The sequence below is a fragment of the Kryptolebias marmoratus genome, linkage group LG17 (genome assembly GCF_001649575.2).
Source record: "Kryptolebias marmoratus isolate JLee-2015 linkage group LG17, ASM164957v2, whole genome shotgun sequence".
Classification (NCBI taxonomy): domain Eukaryota; kingdom Metazoa; phylum Chordata; class Actinopteri; order Cyprinodontiformes; family Rivulidae; genus Kryptolebias; species Kryptolebias marmoratus.
The window spans coordinates 21,432,391-21,447,574 of NC_051446.1; the positions used below are offsets into that span (position 1 = coordinate 21,432,391).

At 41.8% G+C, this 15,184-nt stretch overlaps 1 protein-coding gene across 1 annotated transcript; it reads left to right on the top strand.

Annotated features, from left to right (window-relative positions):
• The first annotated feature begins 8,645 nt into the window (after nucleotides 1–8,645).
• LOC108246293 (cerebellar degeneration-related protein 2) lies at nucleotides 8,646–15,156 on the top strand. Its single transcript, XM_017433757.2, has 6 exons — nucleotides 8,646–8,881; nucleotides 9,579–9,691; nucleotides 10,694–10,842; nucleotides 10,946–11,116; nucleotides 12,987–13,206; nucleotides 13,323–15,156. Exons 1-6 carry the CDS (start codon nucleotides 8,797–8,799, stop codon nucleotides 13,908–13,910), a joined length of 1,326 nt encoding a protein of 441 aa, XP_017289246.1. The 5' UTR covers nucleotides 8,646–8,796; the 3' UTR covers nucleotides 13,911–15,156.
• Nucleotides 15,157–15,184: the final 28 nt, after the last annotated feature.

Genomic DNA, 15,184 nt, shown 5'->3' on the forward strand with positions numbered 1-15,184 from the left:
TCATTTCTCAGCAAAAGATTACCTTAGTCTAAAACTCTGGCATGAAAAGCGGCAGGAATGTGCATTCCTTTGAGGTACAGCGAGACTCAGTCCCCGGCCTGCTGATGCAGATTACTGTCCATCCTAAACCCGGTTCTCCTGCAGGTTTCTTCAAGTTGGAGGCCCTGTGCATGCTCAGGAGGAAGAATTAAATCTAAAGAGTCCTGTTCCATTCATGGACTGTATAAAACTGGATTTAATAAAAAAAATCTGCTATATCAGGGGTGTCCAATCCTGGTCCTGGAGAGCCACAAATCCTGCATGTTTCTCTGCTTTGACACATCTGATTTAAATGAATGAATGATTAGCAAGCTTCTGCAGGAAAACAACTAAAACATGCAGGATAGTGGCCCTCCAGGACCAGGATTGGGCACCACTGCTCTGTACTATACATATATATATATATATATATATATATATATATATATATATATATATATATAAGAAACTTTGACTGGTGCCAATGCAGCTGCAGCCCAAAATTCCTACATTATTTTGTAACCCGGCAACATTGTCATGTATAAACTGTGCAAGAGGTGTAAAGAGAATCAAAAGAAGTGTTGAAGCTGCTGCCGGTGACTCATTTGTGGTCACCATGGTAACCACACAGCTGTGCCTCTCGCTCCCTGACAGGAAACCGAAGAGGGGCAGACGGAAACAGGCTGAAAATTCATCAAACCAGAAAACAACCCAATCTCATGCAAGTCGGGGATGACTCTCAGCGATGACCCCATCAAAAGCAAAAAATAAAAGCTGAGCTGATCTTTTTCAAGCGGCGGTCCAACTGCTGGGTGAAGACAAAACATCCTGTCAGATGGCTTTTTGGTTTTGATCTGCAGCGCTGGGATGTCCTTCATCCCAGATCATTTTCAAATGCGGCGCAGTCAAACGCTTTCATGCAGTTTTGTCAACAGCTATGATTAAAAAATGTTGTTTTTTTTAAATTATGTCACGCTCAGCTAAAGTTTGGCTGTGCTGATTCTACTTTGCTGCCATTTTCCGTCATGAATGTTTCCTCGGTTTTATCAAATTTACTAACAGACAAGAAAAAATTCATGAAACACTTGTTTTTTTTCCACTGCAGCTCAGAATAGTGTTTGATTTTAAGCACTTTGTTTTTGAAAGGATAGTGTTTCAAATTACAATATTTATAATTACAAGGGTGCCACGAAGGAGGGACCAGTGGGGGCAGTGGTCCCCCTTATAAATTTGCTGGGCCCCAGACTGGCCCCCTGCTGGTCCGAATGTCTCAAATGCAAAATCTGTCTTTTAGTAAAACATCTCATGAACCACTGGAGGGATTTTAATGAAACTCTCAGGAAATAATCATTAGATGTGTATCTACAGCTGATCGACTTTTGGAGTCAAATTGATTCAAGATGGAAGCCACAGCCAACTGAGATTAGCGGACACAGAAGTTGCTATAACTCCGTCAGTTTTACAGATTTTGGGCTAAGATTGGGCGTGGTAGTAGCTGAGAGTCATCCCCTTGGGTTACAGTTTTAAAGTGCAAGGCATTTGGATAAAGCTAGTTTGATTTATGGATATGAATTTAAGAGAGGAGAGAATAATCATCACTGAGCTGAGTATTAGTAGTAAGGTAAAGTAAAATAGGCCTCCCATATTGGACTGTTTATTGTTTTTAAAATAACCTTTATATGAAAACAGAACAATGAAACTCCTAAAATTCTGTTTTGGCTTTTTATTTTAATTTTGGTGTGCCACCTCAAGACAAACAGTGGCCCCCGTCTGACCACCCATTTAAATAAGCGTTTATTGTAGGACAGCTACCTAATTTGATTTCCTGATTTGTATCAATCATTTATTCTTTAGTTCACACAATGAAGCAGAGTTTTGGTTCTAAGTTGAGAGGCTTTTGTTCCGTCACACACCATCCATCATTGCTCCTCTCGGCTGTCTCAGTGAAGTGTGTCGTCGTGTCACTTTTCATCCACAAACAACAGAAAACTACCCGAACAGAAGACAGCTGTCTGTCAGTTTTTAACCCGCCTTCTCACTACATTTTAAGTTCTGATTAAAAGCGAGGCTCTTTTTCTTTGTGCTCGCAGAGACAACAGTCCTTCTCGCACACAACAAATGGAGTGGAATGTCTCCGTTTCCTGAATTTCCAGCACCAACTCGTGCACTTGGGCATTTTCTTTTTTTATCCTTGTGCCTCTGTGATTCCCTGAAGCTGTGTGAGAGAGATTAGCTAAATTCATCTACTTCACAGAGTTTTGTTTTACCCACGAGCCCCGGGGTGGGAGATTACTTGTGAAATTAACTTTTTTTTTTAAAGTTTTGCAGTTTTCTCTGCCAGCGAAACCTTTGATGTTGCCGTTTAGTGATAACACAAATCCAATTTCTCCTATCTCAGTTCCCAATTTTTCTTATCATCATTGCCATCTTTATCTCCCCGGTTATCTGTACATCCCTTTTCACCCCAATTTCTGTTGTTCCTAAATTTCTCTTTATTGCGTTTCTTGTCAGTAAACAACACAGATCCACCTGTGCTCTAAAAAAGTTACACTTATATGAAACCAAATGTTTACATACACTTTTTTTTACTGTCTGACATTTAATCAGACTAAACCTTTCGTTTTAGGTCAGTTAGGATATTACTTTATTTGGGTTCAGCTCAGCCCACAGGTTTTCTATAAGACTGAGATCAGGGCTTCATGATGGTCTCTTTGTTGTCCTTCAGCCATTTTTAAACTAACTTGTCTCTTTAGGATCGTTGTCCATTTGAAGACCCATTTGTGTCCCAGCTTTACCTTCTTGACTGATGTCCTGAGATGATGCTTCAATATGTCTTTCCTTGTGATGCCATCTTTGTCGTGAAGTGTGAAATACCCCCACGGCATGATGCTGCCACCCCCGTACTTCACAGTTAGGATGGTGTTTTCAGGCTGGAAGCTCCTCCCCTTTTTCCTCCAAACGTAACGATGGTCATTATGGCCAGACGTTCAGCTTCGGCTTCATCAGACCACTGGACGCGTCTCCAAAGATTAAGATGCGTTTTCAAACTGTAATCTGTCTTTGTTCTGTTGCTTCGGGAGTCATGGCTGCTTCCTCACTGAGAGGCCTTTCAGTCCATGTTGGTGCAGGACTCACTTCACTCTGGAGAATGACACAGCTGCAGCTTCAGCATCTTCACAGGGTCTTTTGCTTCTGTTTTGTGAACGATGCGCACGTTTCTGCTCATCTCAGGAGCACAGAACCGTCTCCTTCCTGAGCGGTATGATGGCAGGACGTTCCCATGGTGTTTATGCTCGAGTGTAACTGTTTGAACAGATGAACGTGGCGCCTTCAGGCGAGGATGGAGCCGAGTCGTGGAGGTCGAAAGCTGATTGGCTGATTTCTTTTACACAGGGTGTATGTAAACATCTGGTTCCAGCTGCACAGCATGGATCACGTGTGCCGGCGGTGTCTCTGTCCCACCCTCGACTCCACCCAAACCCGTACAACCGTGCAAGCAGCTACTTGATCCTGGATGAGAGCTGGCACCACCACCACGATTTTCTGCAAACGCCTGGTCGTCATGGCAACGCAGCAGCTCCCATCAGAACGAATGCATCAGCCGTCCCTGGCTGTTTTGAGTCCAGAACAAAAGAGGGTGGAAATAAAATGAGAATCAGCTGAAATAAATAAAATGGTTGTAAGCTGGCTGCTTCGCGCCAGTCAGAATGAGTTTCTGCTCAAAGCGAGAAGCTTTGAAGATTCGTTTTATTTTAAACAACCAGATAAATATAAATTGAATGTGTTTTGGGGGGTTTTTCCCCAGAAGCACTTCCCAAAATCCCATTACAGCCCCCCCTTCCTCTCAATATTTAGAGGATCCAACTCCCGTGGCCAGGACAGTTGGTATGGAAACGGATCAGTAAAGCTCCAAATCGCTTCTTTTTTAACGACTCATTACCAGTTTCTGCTGCACATTATTGTCACTGCTTCATCGAGGAGCCCCATCACCAAGCCGGATTGCTTCGGGGAGCGTGTGCACGGCCTGGTGAGCGCCACGGTAATCATCCTGCACCCTCCCCTGTAATATTTCAATTTCCTCCAATCCGACTCTCCCCTCCTTCGCAAATCCATTATTGTGCTGCTTCTCTTCAGAAAACACGAGTGGAAATGTTTCTTTTTCTTTTCTTTCTTTCTTTCGTTCCTGCCAGGTGGGCCCAAAGAGCAGCACGGGGTCCAATTCTCTTGTTTTTGACATTTCACACTTCATGAAATCCAAGCTGGAGCTGCAGCACAACATCAATAAAAGCAAAAAGAAACAAAAAATGTCACAGTTGTGAGTAGAAACACAAACATTATTGATTCTGAAGGGAAAGATTGCAGCCATTCTGTCACTCTGAGAGAAATCTTCCTCTGGCCTTTTCCTCGCTCGTCTCGTTGACAAAACAAGAGATGAAGAAACCAGGAGGACAGATGGGTGGCGCAGGGAAAGCGGAGAGCACGGTGAAGATGAAAGGCCTGTGTCTAAGAAGGCCTTAAAGGAAAGGCTTAATGTTAGAGCAGCTAATCTTCATCCTGACAGAATCGTGTGGCCCGAGGTGAGCGAGACTCCTGCAGCTTGAAAACCTCTCCCGCAATCTGTGAAAACCCATTCAGCTGCTGCTTAAAATGACTCCTAATGATCACGACTTTTATGCGTTAATAACGGCACGAATATATTATCTTTAATGAAAGAAATTACCATAATACTCTCAGGAGAAAAGGTTACACATTTTGATGACAAATAATGACAAGATTTTATCACCAAAACAAAAGGCAGGCAGTAAATGTGTGTCTGTTAGCAAAATATCTCATGAACCTCTGCAGAAAGAGATCACTGAATGCACATCTACAACTGATTAGTTTTTGGAGTCAACATAAAATGGCCGCCAAAGGCAAGTGACCCTAAAAGACACGGAAATGGCTACAAGTCAGTCAGTTTTACAGACATTGAGCTATAATTTGGTGCAATGGCAGCTGAGAGTCATTCGCTACATTTGCTCAAAGTGCTCCTCGTTGGGACAGATTTATGGCTTAAAACCTTAACATTAACTGCTGGAGTCAGCCCTGTTTGTCTGTTAGCAAAATATCTCACGATCCACTGGATGGATTTAAACGAAACCCTCAGAAGGTAATTGTCACATTTTACATCTACGACTGATTTTGTTTTTGGAGTCAGTCTGATTCAAGATGGCTGCCAAAGCTGATGGTTACACTTTAATCAGCTTTGGAGATACTGAGCTAAAATTTGACACGCTAGTTGCCGAGTCATCTGTGACACATACTCTGAAAGTGACATCTCAAAATATTGTTTAAGCTTGCACGTGACTTTTGAACAACTCGCTGATTTTAGTCTACAACTCATGAAAGGTAGTGGGGCGAAATGCATTCATTCAAGGAATGCTTAGGTGTTTTATTTTCCTCATTTTGTGTCCCATTGTGGAGGTTTTAACCAAATAAAAGCCTTGTGTTTTTTTACCCAGTCTTTCTCAGATCAAATCTTTAAATAATATCTTCAAAGTCGCCGCAAATATCCGTTCAAGCTCAAGAAGGAACGATTAGAATCGACTCATTAAATGTAAAGGTTATGTTGCAGATGCAGGTAAACGTAACGCAGGAATACAAGTAATGATTTTCTACCCAAAAAGGTCAACTTTGCTGCAACGCCACCATGTTGTTTGGCCTTTTCCCCCTCTGTCTGTGTTCACATGCCACTGCTTGGAGCTAAATGTTCCTATTAAATCAAAAATCAAACATATGAAAGGTTATCCTGAACTACACCAAACGATGCAGTTTGAATTAATTTACTCCAGTTGTTTTCCACATATATTGATATGACGTTCTGAAATACGGGTACGCAGTCAATGTAAACAAAGCCCTAGACAGACCCTTTTAAAACCACCTGGAAGCTTGAGTCACGTTACATTATACGTCCAGGTTTTGTTTATTATGATTTTTATTTTACTGGTTTTTCACGTCTTTGCGATGAGTGCCTTTGATCAAAATGCTAAAATAACCACGCATGGCTAAATTTGCATTCATTGTTGTGTTTTAAGTGTTTTGAATCAACCTATTGGGCCGTTTTAGACCCAGGATGCAAAGACAGCTTCCCAAAAGTTGATGTTGAGGTGAAACATGTCCAGGAGGAAGACATCATGAAATATGGGGGGGGGGGAATCCAGCAGATGTTACAACTTTCATTGTATTTTCACACATATATTCACAGAAAAACAAGCTGTCTCACAGTCAAAAGCTACACCAAAGTGTTTAATTTTTTTTACGTGACAGATCTGATCTCCTAACAAGGAGGAAAATGGAAAAATATATGTTTGGCATTTCAATAAACAGTGTCAAATCTCCACTTTAGACCAGTTATTACTCAGTATTTTTATTTTGTTGTTACTATCTTGTGATCAAGTTGTGTTCCTTCTGTTTTTCTGTGTTTGCTTCATAATTACGTTTAAAGCAAACCTAAAGATCAGCTCCTTTCTGCACACAGTGAACAAAGACCAACATTAAAAACAGCCTAATGTTTATTTTTCAAGTTCTGTGTTCGAGACAAAGTTCAGACGAGGCTGGTGTGAGTTCAGTTTTGTGTAAAAGCTGAGGACAGACCTGAGTTCACTGGCACAGAACAGATGCAGGAACTTTTAGCACAGGAAGAGAAATCAGAGCGGCGGAAAGTAAAAATATCTTTTGCTCTCAGCGGAGGTGGAGGCTGGAGAGTTCATGAGTCACTGCAGGTGCAGCAGCGTTAAACCATCAGATGAACTAATGCACAGAAGTCAGAGGAGAAAACACAAAATCATCCTGGAGCAGAGTTCAGTAGCTGCTGTCAGGTAGTGTGATGATGATGAAGATGAAGGGACCTTCTCATCTCCTGGGATGATCTCATCATCTGTAATAATCTGATCCAAGCCTTGAGCCGTGGATCACATTTTAATCTGTTCAGATGAAGAATTTATATTTATTGACAATCTTTGCATCGTGTCTTCTTTGTCTGGGCTGAATCCAGACTTTATTGTTGGGTTTGGGTCCCTGAGCAGAAATAAACAAAACCACAGCGCCACCAGCTGGGGGAAGAATGACACTGCGCTGCAGGGTGGCTCACTGTAAAACTGCACCATCCATCAGAGTTTTAAAGAAGTATTTGTACAATTTTAAAGTACTTTTACTCACAACTCCTTCTTCTGCTTACAGTCACACTGATCTGCAGCCTTTTTACTGCTAAAAAATGTCATAAACGTGTTTTAGATACATAATACAAAGATTCCTTTGTTATTAACGCTTCATTAATGTTTTAGTAGTTTGATGAGCAAACCTGAGCTCTGCCTAATTAAAAATAATAAAGTTGGGTTATTACAGTAGAAGCAAAATAAAATGCAAGACTTGCTCTTGTTATAAAGGAATTCTTTTGCATTTGAACCTAAAACACAAACTCAGTTCGAGAAAAATAAAATCGACACATAAAGTCGAATGTTGTGTTGCTTTTAAAAACATTTATTAATGAAAAAAAAAACTTTAATTATTGTTTTGCTCAAGCAGCAAAATGTGAGGTGAAACATTTTGTGTCAACATTAAACTCAAGAAACATGCTTTAGTTTACGTCTCTGCTCTCTGATTTGTGCTGAAAACTGAAATTTAATCAAAGTTTTACTTTTTTATGTGGCTCAACATGTGAAACACTTTTTGTTTTATCATAAAATATATTTAATTTGAGTAAAAAACTTAATTTTCACTGCTGATTTATTGTGATTTAATTTCTTATAATATATAGGAGTCTGTGCAGCGCCCCCGTGTGGTGAAGGTGACGTGGAGCAGGAAGCAGGTGCAGTGACGTTAAACTGGCGTGAGGCAGGTCGGCACCGGAAATTTAACGTCAGAACTTCAAAATAAAGGCACAGTATTTTTTTTAACCCTTTCAAACAATAGCTTTATTTGAAAATTTACTTTTTTTCCAAGCAAAAAACCTTCAAATTAAAAATAAAAAGAAGAAAAACTTCCCAGTTTGAGCAGAATGTGTATTTTTAATGTAAATTAAAAAAGACGTGTTTTTATAACAGTGTCTGTCTAACTAAATAAAATAATAATAAAAAGGAGGAAACCATCATCACTTGTTTATGAAGACATACAGAGATTTATTCTGTATTCCATCATACAGATGATTAATTTCTTCATTTATTAGGGATAAAATCTTAATATCTAATCTAATATTAGTCTTATTGTTGCTATTTTATGTTTTAAATGTTATTTAATTTTAGATTAACAGCACTTAGTTACAGCTATAGTTGTTTTTAAAGGGCTTTATAAATAAAGTATTATTATTATTACTAGTAGTAGTACTAATAGTAGTAGTAATAGTAATAGTAGTAGTGATAGCAGTAGTAGTCATTTTTAGTAGTAGTAGTAGTATCAGTAGTAGTAGTAGTTGTAATAGTTGTAGTATCAGTAGTAGTAGTAGTAATTTAACACAACATACAATAAAAGTCAATATTCAATATATGAAGACAAATTTTTGTGAAATATATCCTTTTTTCTTCAGTACAGCAGCTTTTACTCTGAAAGTCCAGACCGGAAGCCGGTTCTGTGCGCAGCGCAGCAGCGCTTCAGCGTGTCTGTGCGTCAGTCTGTGTGTCAGTCTGCTGCTGAGCGCCGCAGCCCGCAGCCGGCTGCTGAGCCGGGTCCTTTCAGGAGCAGAAACATGTTTCTGTGCATCTGAGGGGAATTTTTATTTTATTTTCTTCTGTTTTTGAGCTGAAGATGCTGACGGACATGATGATTGTTGAGGAGGAATTTGAGATCAAGGAGGAGGAACCTTGGTATGACAAGCAGGACCTTGAGCATGGTAAACTCCCTTTATGTCTTTACAGTGAAATTACACATAAAAACCACACATTTTCTATTATATTTACTCTCAAACTGCAAAAAAAGGAGGAAACAGCAGCTAATTATGCTTTTAATATCCCTAATATATATATGTATATTTAAACCTGTGAAGGTTTAATTTTACTGCCTTTTGAACAAATCAGTCTTTTTATTTTTATTGAGGGTGGAGGGTGAGATTAAGAGAAATTCTGTTTTAAAAAAAAGAGCAGTGGAGGATTACTGGGTGCAGAAAAAGGGCAGGAGTCAGCAGGAATCACACATGCTGCAACATATTAAACAAATAAATAAAAGCTGTCAGTTTGCCTTCATTTTCTGCTTTCACCTTGATTGTTATGTGTAAAACTTCCTTCTGTTTTTATAATTTTTACTCTTTTATGTCCTAAAAACTACAGTTTAAAGGAGGCTGTTTAGCTGTACATTTAGAGCATTTATTTTAAATTTAAATTAATCAGTTTTAAAGGTAGAAAAAGCTGCTTGTGGACATGAATCACTGTTATCCTGGCTGTTTAGTGATTAGTTATATATTTGATTAGTTTGTTGATGATAAATTCTGACATTATGCATTTTGTTAGGCCAAGTGGCCATTTTTGGTTGTTGTCCTGCTGCTCTGTTGTGGTCAGTTTTTAAACCTACCTGTCCGGTTCCCGACCCCGCAGACCTGCAGCTGGCCGCCGAGCTCGGGAAGTCTCTCCTGGAGAGGAACCGGGAGCTGGAGCAGGGCCTGCAGCAGATGTACGCCACCGACCAGGAGCAGCTGCAGGAGATCGAGGTGAGCACAACCTGATCAAACTTTGCACCATCAGATCTTTGTGACATTAGAAAACAATCTAAGGATAAAATCCTAACATTCAAACCCTTTTTCAATGAAAAAAATGACATATTTTGGATGAGTCTCTGCTACTACCACACCAAATTTCAGCTCAATATCTATAAAATTACTTCAGTTATAGCCCTGGTCATGTTGTCCTGAGATTGATAAGCTGTGGTGGCAATTTTGAGCTCAAAAAGCTAATTAGCTGTAGTTCCACACTCTGTGATTAATTCCTGAAAGATTCATTAAAACCTGTCCGGTGGTCCAGGAGGTATTTTGCTAACATTCAGACTGATGTTCAGTTTTTTTTAACCTGTGGGGATTTTAGGTCCACAGATAAGACGCAACAAGTTTCAAGATGTTCTGTTTGCTGCGGCTGATAAGATAAATTGTTCTTGGCATTAAACATCAGAGACATAAGGTGTGCCAAAGGAAGCCTGACATTAAATTTCATTTCAGGTCAAACCATTATTTTACAGATGCTGCGTTCTGATCGTCTTTTTAAGAATTTTTAAATTCATTTCACTCCTTTTTCTCCAGGTTGTTTTAAGTCTGCAGTTCATTCTTTGCAATTCTTTATCCCTAGAATAGTTTGTTTTTGTTTTTAAGAACAATAAAGTTGCTTTATTTTCCCCTGAAAATGAAGATTAAACATCAAAATGTGCCATTTTTTCTCTCTGATTCTCATTTATAATAAGTTTATGGGTTTTAATTAATCTCGTAAACCTATTTTATCCGAGCTCTAGCATACAGAGAGGTTTGTTTAAGCTACAAGAAATTAAATATTTCTTTAAATAAATGATATCAGTGTGATTACAGGTTTCTAATGCTCAGAAATGCTTGATAGAGTTTATTTATATAGCCTTGAGTGTGTTTTTGGGGCTGGAACACTGTGAACGATTGATTTGTGTTCCTTCTTTTTTCTCTATGTTTCCTCTTCCTCCTGTCCTTGTTTCTCAGTACCTGACGAAGCAGGTGGACCTCCTCAGGCAGGTGAACGACCAGCACGCCAAGGTTTACGAGCAGCTCGACGTTTCCGCCCGCGAGCTGGAGCAGAGCAACCAGAAGCTGGTTCTGGACAACAGGACGGCTCAGCAGAAGATCCAGGGGTGGGACGAGCGGCCATCTGGAAAACGAATGAGCCAAAGCGCTTCCTTACCGTCAGCTTTAAGTGGATTTCTTCTTTCTTTTTTTGTCCCCCTCCCCACACAGGTTAACAGAAACCGTGGAGCTGCTGCAGGCGCAGGTGGAGGAGCTGCAGCATCAGGTGGAGGAGCTGAAGCTGAGTCCTCGTTCTCCTCGATCGTCTCCGGACAGAGAGAAATGGCCTCCTCGCGGCTCTCAGAGCGTGTCCTGCCTGCAGGAGCTGCAGAACTCACTCGGGTGAGGACACAAAAATGGTCAAACTTAAAAGGGACTCATGAGATTAAAGAAAGAAACAAATTAACAGAATTGATGACAAAACATCTTCACTGCCTGTGTACCTTCACAGCTGTCCACCTGCAGGGACATGTCCATTATTGTTGTATTATAATTCATTTTAAAGGCTTTGGAGCCTAAACTAAAAGACTGGACGAATTCATTTGGAAAACTCCTGTTGCAAACATTTATTTCATCTTAGCTGCTTTGTCACTGATCCAGCCGCTCCTCGCAGGCTTCCAGAAGGGGGGGATCAGTAAATCCCCCTGTGTTAATCCTGTTCCTCGCAGCAGTGTGTCACGCTGAGCCCACTTCCTGTTGATCTGCAGTGGGGCAGCTTCATTCGCCGCCTCCCCTCGGCCTCTCTGATCCCGTCAAACATCCAGGTCCGGATCTGTGGAAGTCCTCGCTGATAAGGACGCGGCAGGGGCGTTCTGCGTGGCGTTGGAAGGAAGGGGGTCAAAGTCTGAGCCGGAGGGGAGCAGACGTGGGTCGATGACGCTCTGAAGCGGATCGATTGTAATCTAATCACCTCGCCTCCTCGATTAGAAGCATTTTCTCCGGTTGTTGCTCTTTTTCTCTTTTCTTTTGGACATGAACAGTCAAAAAAAAATCCCCTAAAACGAGTTTAAATTTGAAGAATTTGCAACCAGGAATGCCGTTTTTGTTTATTTCTGCGTCTCATTGAACGACCTCGGTGCCTTAGGGCTAAACTTGGCTCATGAACTTTGACCTTTTAAATCTGTGTCTGTCACCTTTTAACTCTGTTTTGCCTGTCTAAGACCGTGGTTATGTAACGATGGACAGGGATAAGTCGTTATCTAGTTATAAATGAAGGCCCCAACTAGTTTAATAAATGATAACTGCTTTAAGTAATTTATTAAAAAGGAATAAATATCTTTGGGTTGTGGACAAAAACAAAACTAAAGAGATCATTTTGTGCTTTAAGAAACACTGATTAAAACTTGGATCTGTTAGTGCTCAGAGGTTGTGTTGGGGACGACTCTCAGCTATTACCACAGTATCTGTAAAGCTGACTGAGTTGCAGCTATCTTTGTGAAGGATAAGGTCATTTAACTGTGGCAGCCATGTTGAATTGGGTCGACTCCAAAAGCTAATCAGGTGTAGAGGCACATGCAGTCACTGTTTTCTAAGAGTTTCGTTACAATCCAGCCGCTAGTTCATGAGATATTTTGCTAACAGACAGACAAAGAGAGCGGCGATTACAGTATCGCTCGCCTTTTTTTTGGGGGGGGGGACGCTTTCAGCTGTGTCACAGGCTGTATATTTGTTGATGTTTGAGATCAATTCAGCAAACAGGAGTGTTGTATCCCATGTTACCTCACTGAGACAGTCCACTGGAGTTAAACTCATCTTTATTATTCATAAAAAGTAAATTGTCAAGTTCGGTTAAAAGTGAATAAATGTAGTGCAGACAGGTCTCACAGGAAATGGTGAAATTTGCAGCATAATGTGCATTCAGTTGCGACACAAAGCCACCCTGTCTCCTCCTAACTAAGTGCTTTTGTAAGTTGTGACAGCACTACTGCTTCTGTGAAAAAAGTTGATTATTTTTACTTAATTTATGTGTATAAATTCAACACATACGACCCCACTGCCATAAATGTTAGGATGTCCTTTAAAATGTAAAGAAAAACTGAATGCAATGATTTTCAAATCTCATAAACAGACTTTTTTATCCATATTGACACATAAAGCCAAAGATGAAAACTTTAAAATGACTGTTTGGATCCGCCGTGCAGCGTTAGAGAGTTCATCTTTGTCTCCTGGTTTGTATCTGAGGTGAAGCTGAACGTTTGGCGTCTCTGTGCAGCTCTGACCGTGACCCCGACGAGCAGCCCGATGACCTCGAGTCCTCCGGCGCGCCGTGGCACGAGGAGGAGCAGGCGTCGCTGCAGCAATCGCTCCGCGCCCTGCAGACTCAGTTTGCCGCTGAGCGCGCTCGCCGCGAGGAGGCCGAACGGGAGGCCGAGCTGCTGGCGTCAGAAAACGCAGCGCTGGAGCAACAGCTGACCAGGATGGAGGGGTGTCAGGTCAGACTGATGATCTCTCACCCGTGTGTTAGGGTCATCCAGCACCACCACTGCCCCCTGTCCCCCTCTTTGCTATTTCTCTCATTTTTTATTCCTTATTCTGTTGCCTCCATCAGGCCCGAGTGTCTGAGCTGGAACACGAAGCCGAGGAGCTCCGTCAGCTCTGGAAATCGGAGTCCTCCTCCAGACGGACCCGGTCAGACTTCCTCCACGGCCTGCTGCCGCACTCACTGCTCCTCAACCCGGAGGAGGAGAGCGCAGGAGAGCCGGCCGCCGTCAGAATCCCGTCCGTCTTGAAGCGCTGGGCCAGCGAGCGGCTGATGAAGGCCACGCAGGCGCCCGACTCCCCCGACGGGATCTACGACCACGAGTGCTCCTGCGTGCGCCGGGCCGAGGTGGTGAAGTACCGAGGGATCTCGCTGCTCAACGAAGTCGACGCGCAGTACAGCGCCTTGCAGGTGAAGTACGACGAGCTGCTGCGGCGCTGCCAGCTGGGTGAGGAGGAGGAGGAGGAGGACGAGGAGGAGGACGAGCCTCTACAGACCTCAGAGGTCGCTGCAGCTCGCCTGGGTCTGCCAGACGTGGAGGACGACCGCCACCAGCCGGAGTATAAAGAACTGTTTCGGAAGATCTTCTCCCGCATTCAGAAAACCAAAGAAGACCTGAATGAAAACAGAGGAAGAGCCTCAGCTGCTCCACGTTAGCTGCTTCGACAATAACGCCATCAGTTGATGTCTTCCAACTGCAGAACAAATCTCCAGAGAACCTTATTTCAAGAACAGGAGGGCTAAAGAGAACCGGCTCGTGTTGCAGATGTGGTTCGTTTTGCACAGAAACACCAGTGCCTCTGCTGGAACATCAATCTACCTCACAGCTCTGCTCACAACCAGGAAACCTCTCTGGGAAACGATCCGTCTTCCTCTCAGGAGCTGGAGCACAGAGCATGTGGTGACAACGACTCTCAGCTACTACCACACCAAACTTCAGCTCAACACCTGTAAATTTCACGGAGTTATAGTCATTTTTGTGTAAGTTGAAGTGGAGGCCATCTTGAATTGGGTTGACCCCAGTTGTACATACTTATCTAATGATCCCTTTCTGAGTTTCATTCAAATCCGTTCAGTGGTTCATGAGATATTTTGCAAAGAGTACATCGCTCCGAGGTTAGGAAATCTACAGAACCAAAAAGAACATCTTTAATGATCCATCCAACCATCCAAAAGCTCAAATGTACAACTTTCCTTTGAAGAAGATGAAGAAAAGCAGCAGATATCTGAGTTTCAGAGGCTGGAGTTGATTTTGTTCTGAGAGGCAAACGCTGACCCGTTAACTCTTTGGGTTAAGCTCATTTTTTGCATCCATTTGATAAATTCAGACTCAAAAGGAGTCTTATGACTTTAGATTTAGTCTCTTGCGTGTACAGTGGTGGATCTAAATGTCACCAAAACTGATGCAAAGTAGGACAAGAAAAGGGAAACAAAACAGCAAAGTTGCAGCTCGGTCCACTGAAAAAAAAAAAAAAAAGACAATTATTCCCAAGGTAACGTAGGAAAACCCTAGCAAAGTTCATATCAGAACGTAGTACTTCCAGTATATCCGCTGTTTGTTTTGTAATTTATTTATTATGCAACTTCATGTCTAGGCTGTAGGAATAATGGATGCAAGTTTTAATCTGTATTACAGACACTTGAACCGCATCTTTCCCTGAAATTATACTTGATTACTGTTGGGTAGTTCCTGTGACTGAATGTAGTGAAATGACTTGATGATGTAACCTGTTAAAGCTTGATGAGAGGACGTGTGAGGAGCAGCGTTTGTGTCCTCGTTGAGCTGAAAATGTGCACGATGTTTGTGGCATCACGTGGAGACTTGGACACTTGAATGATCTGCGACGTGTCGTGTGTTTGTAAAATGTTGCTGCTCTGAGCCATAAAATATGAAACAAGTTCATTCTGCAGCTGTCTTTGTTTGGTTTGAT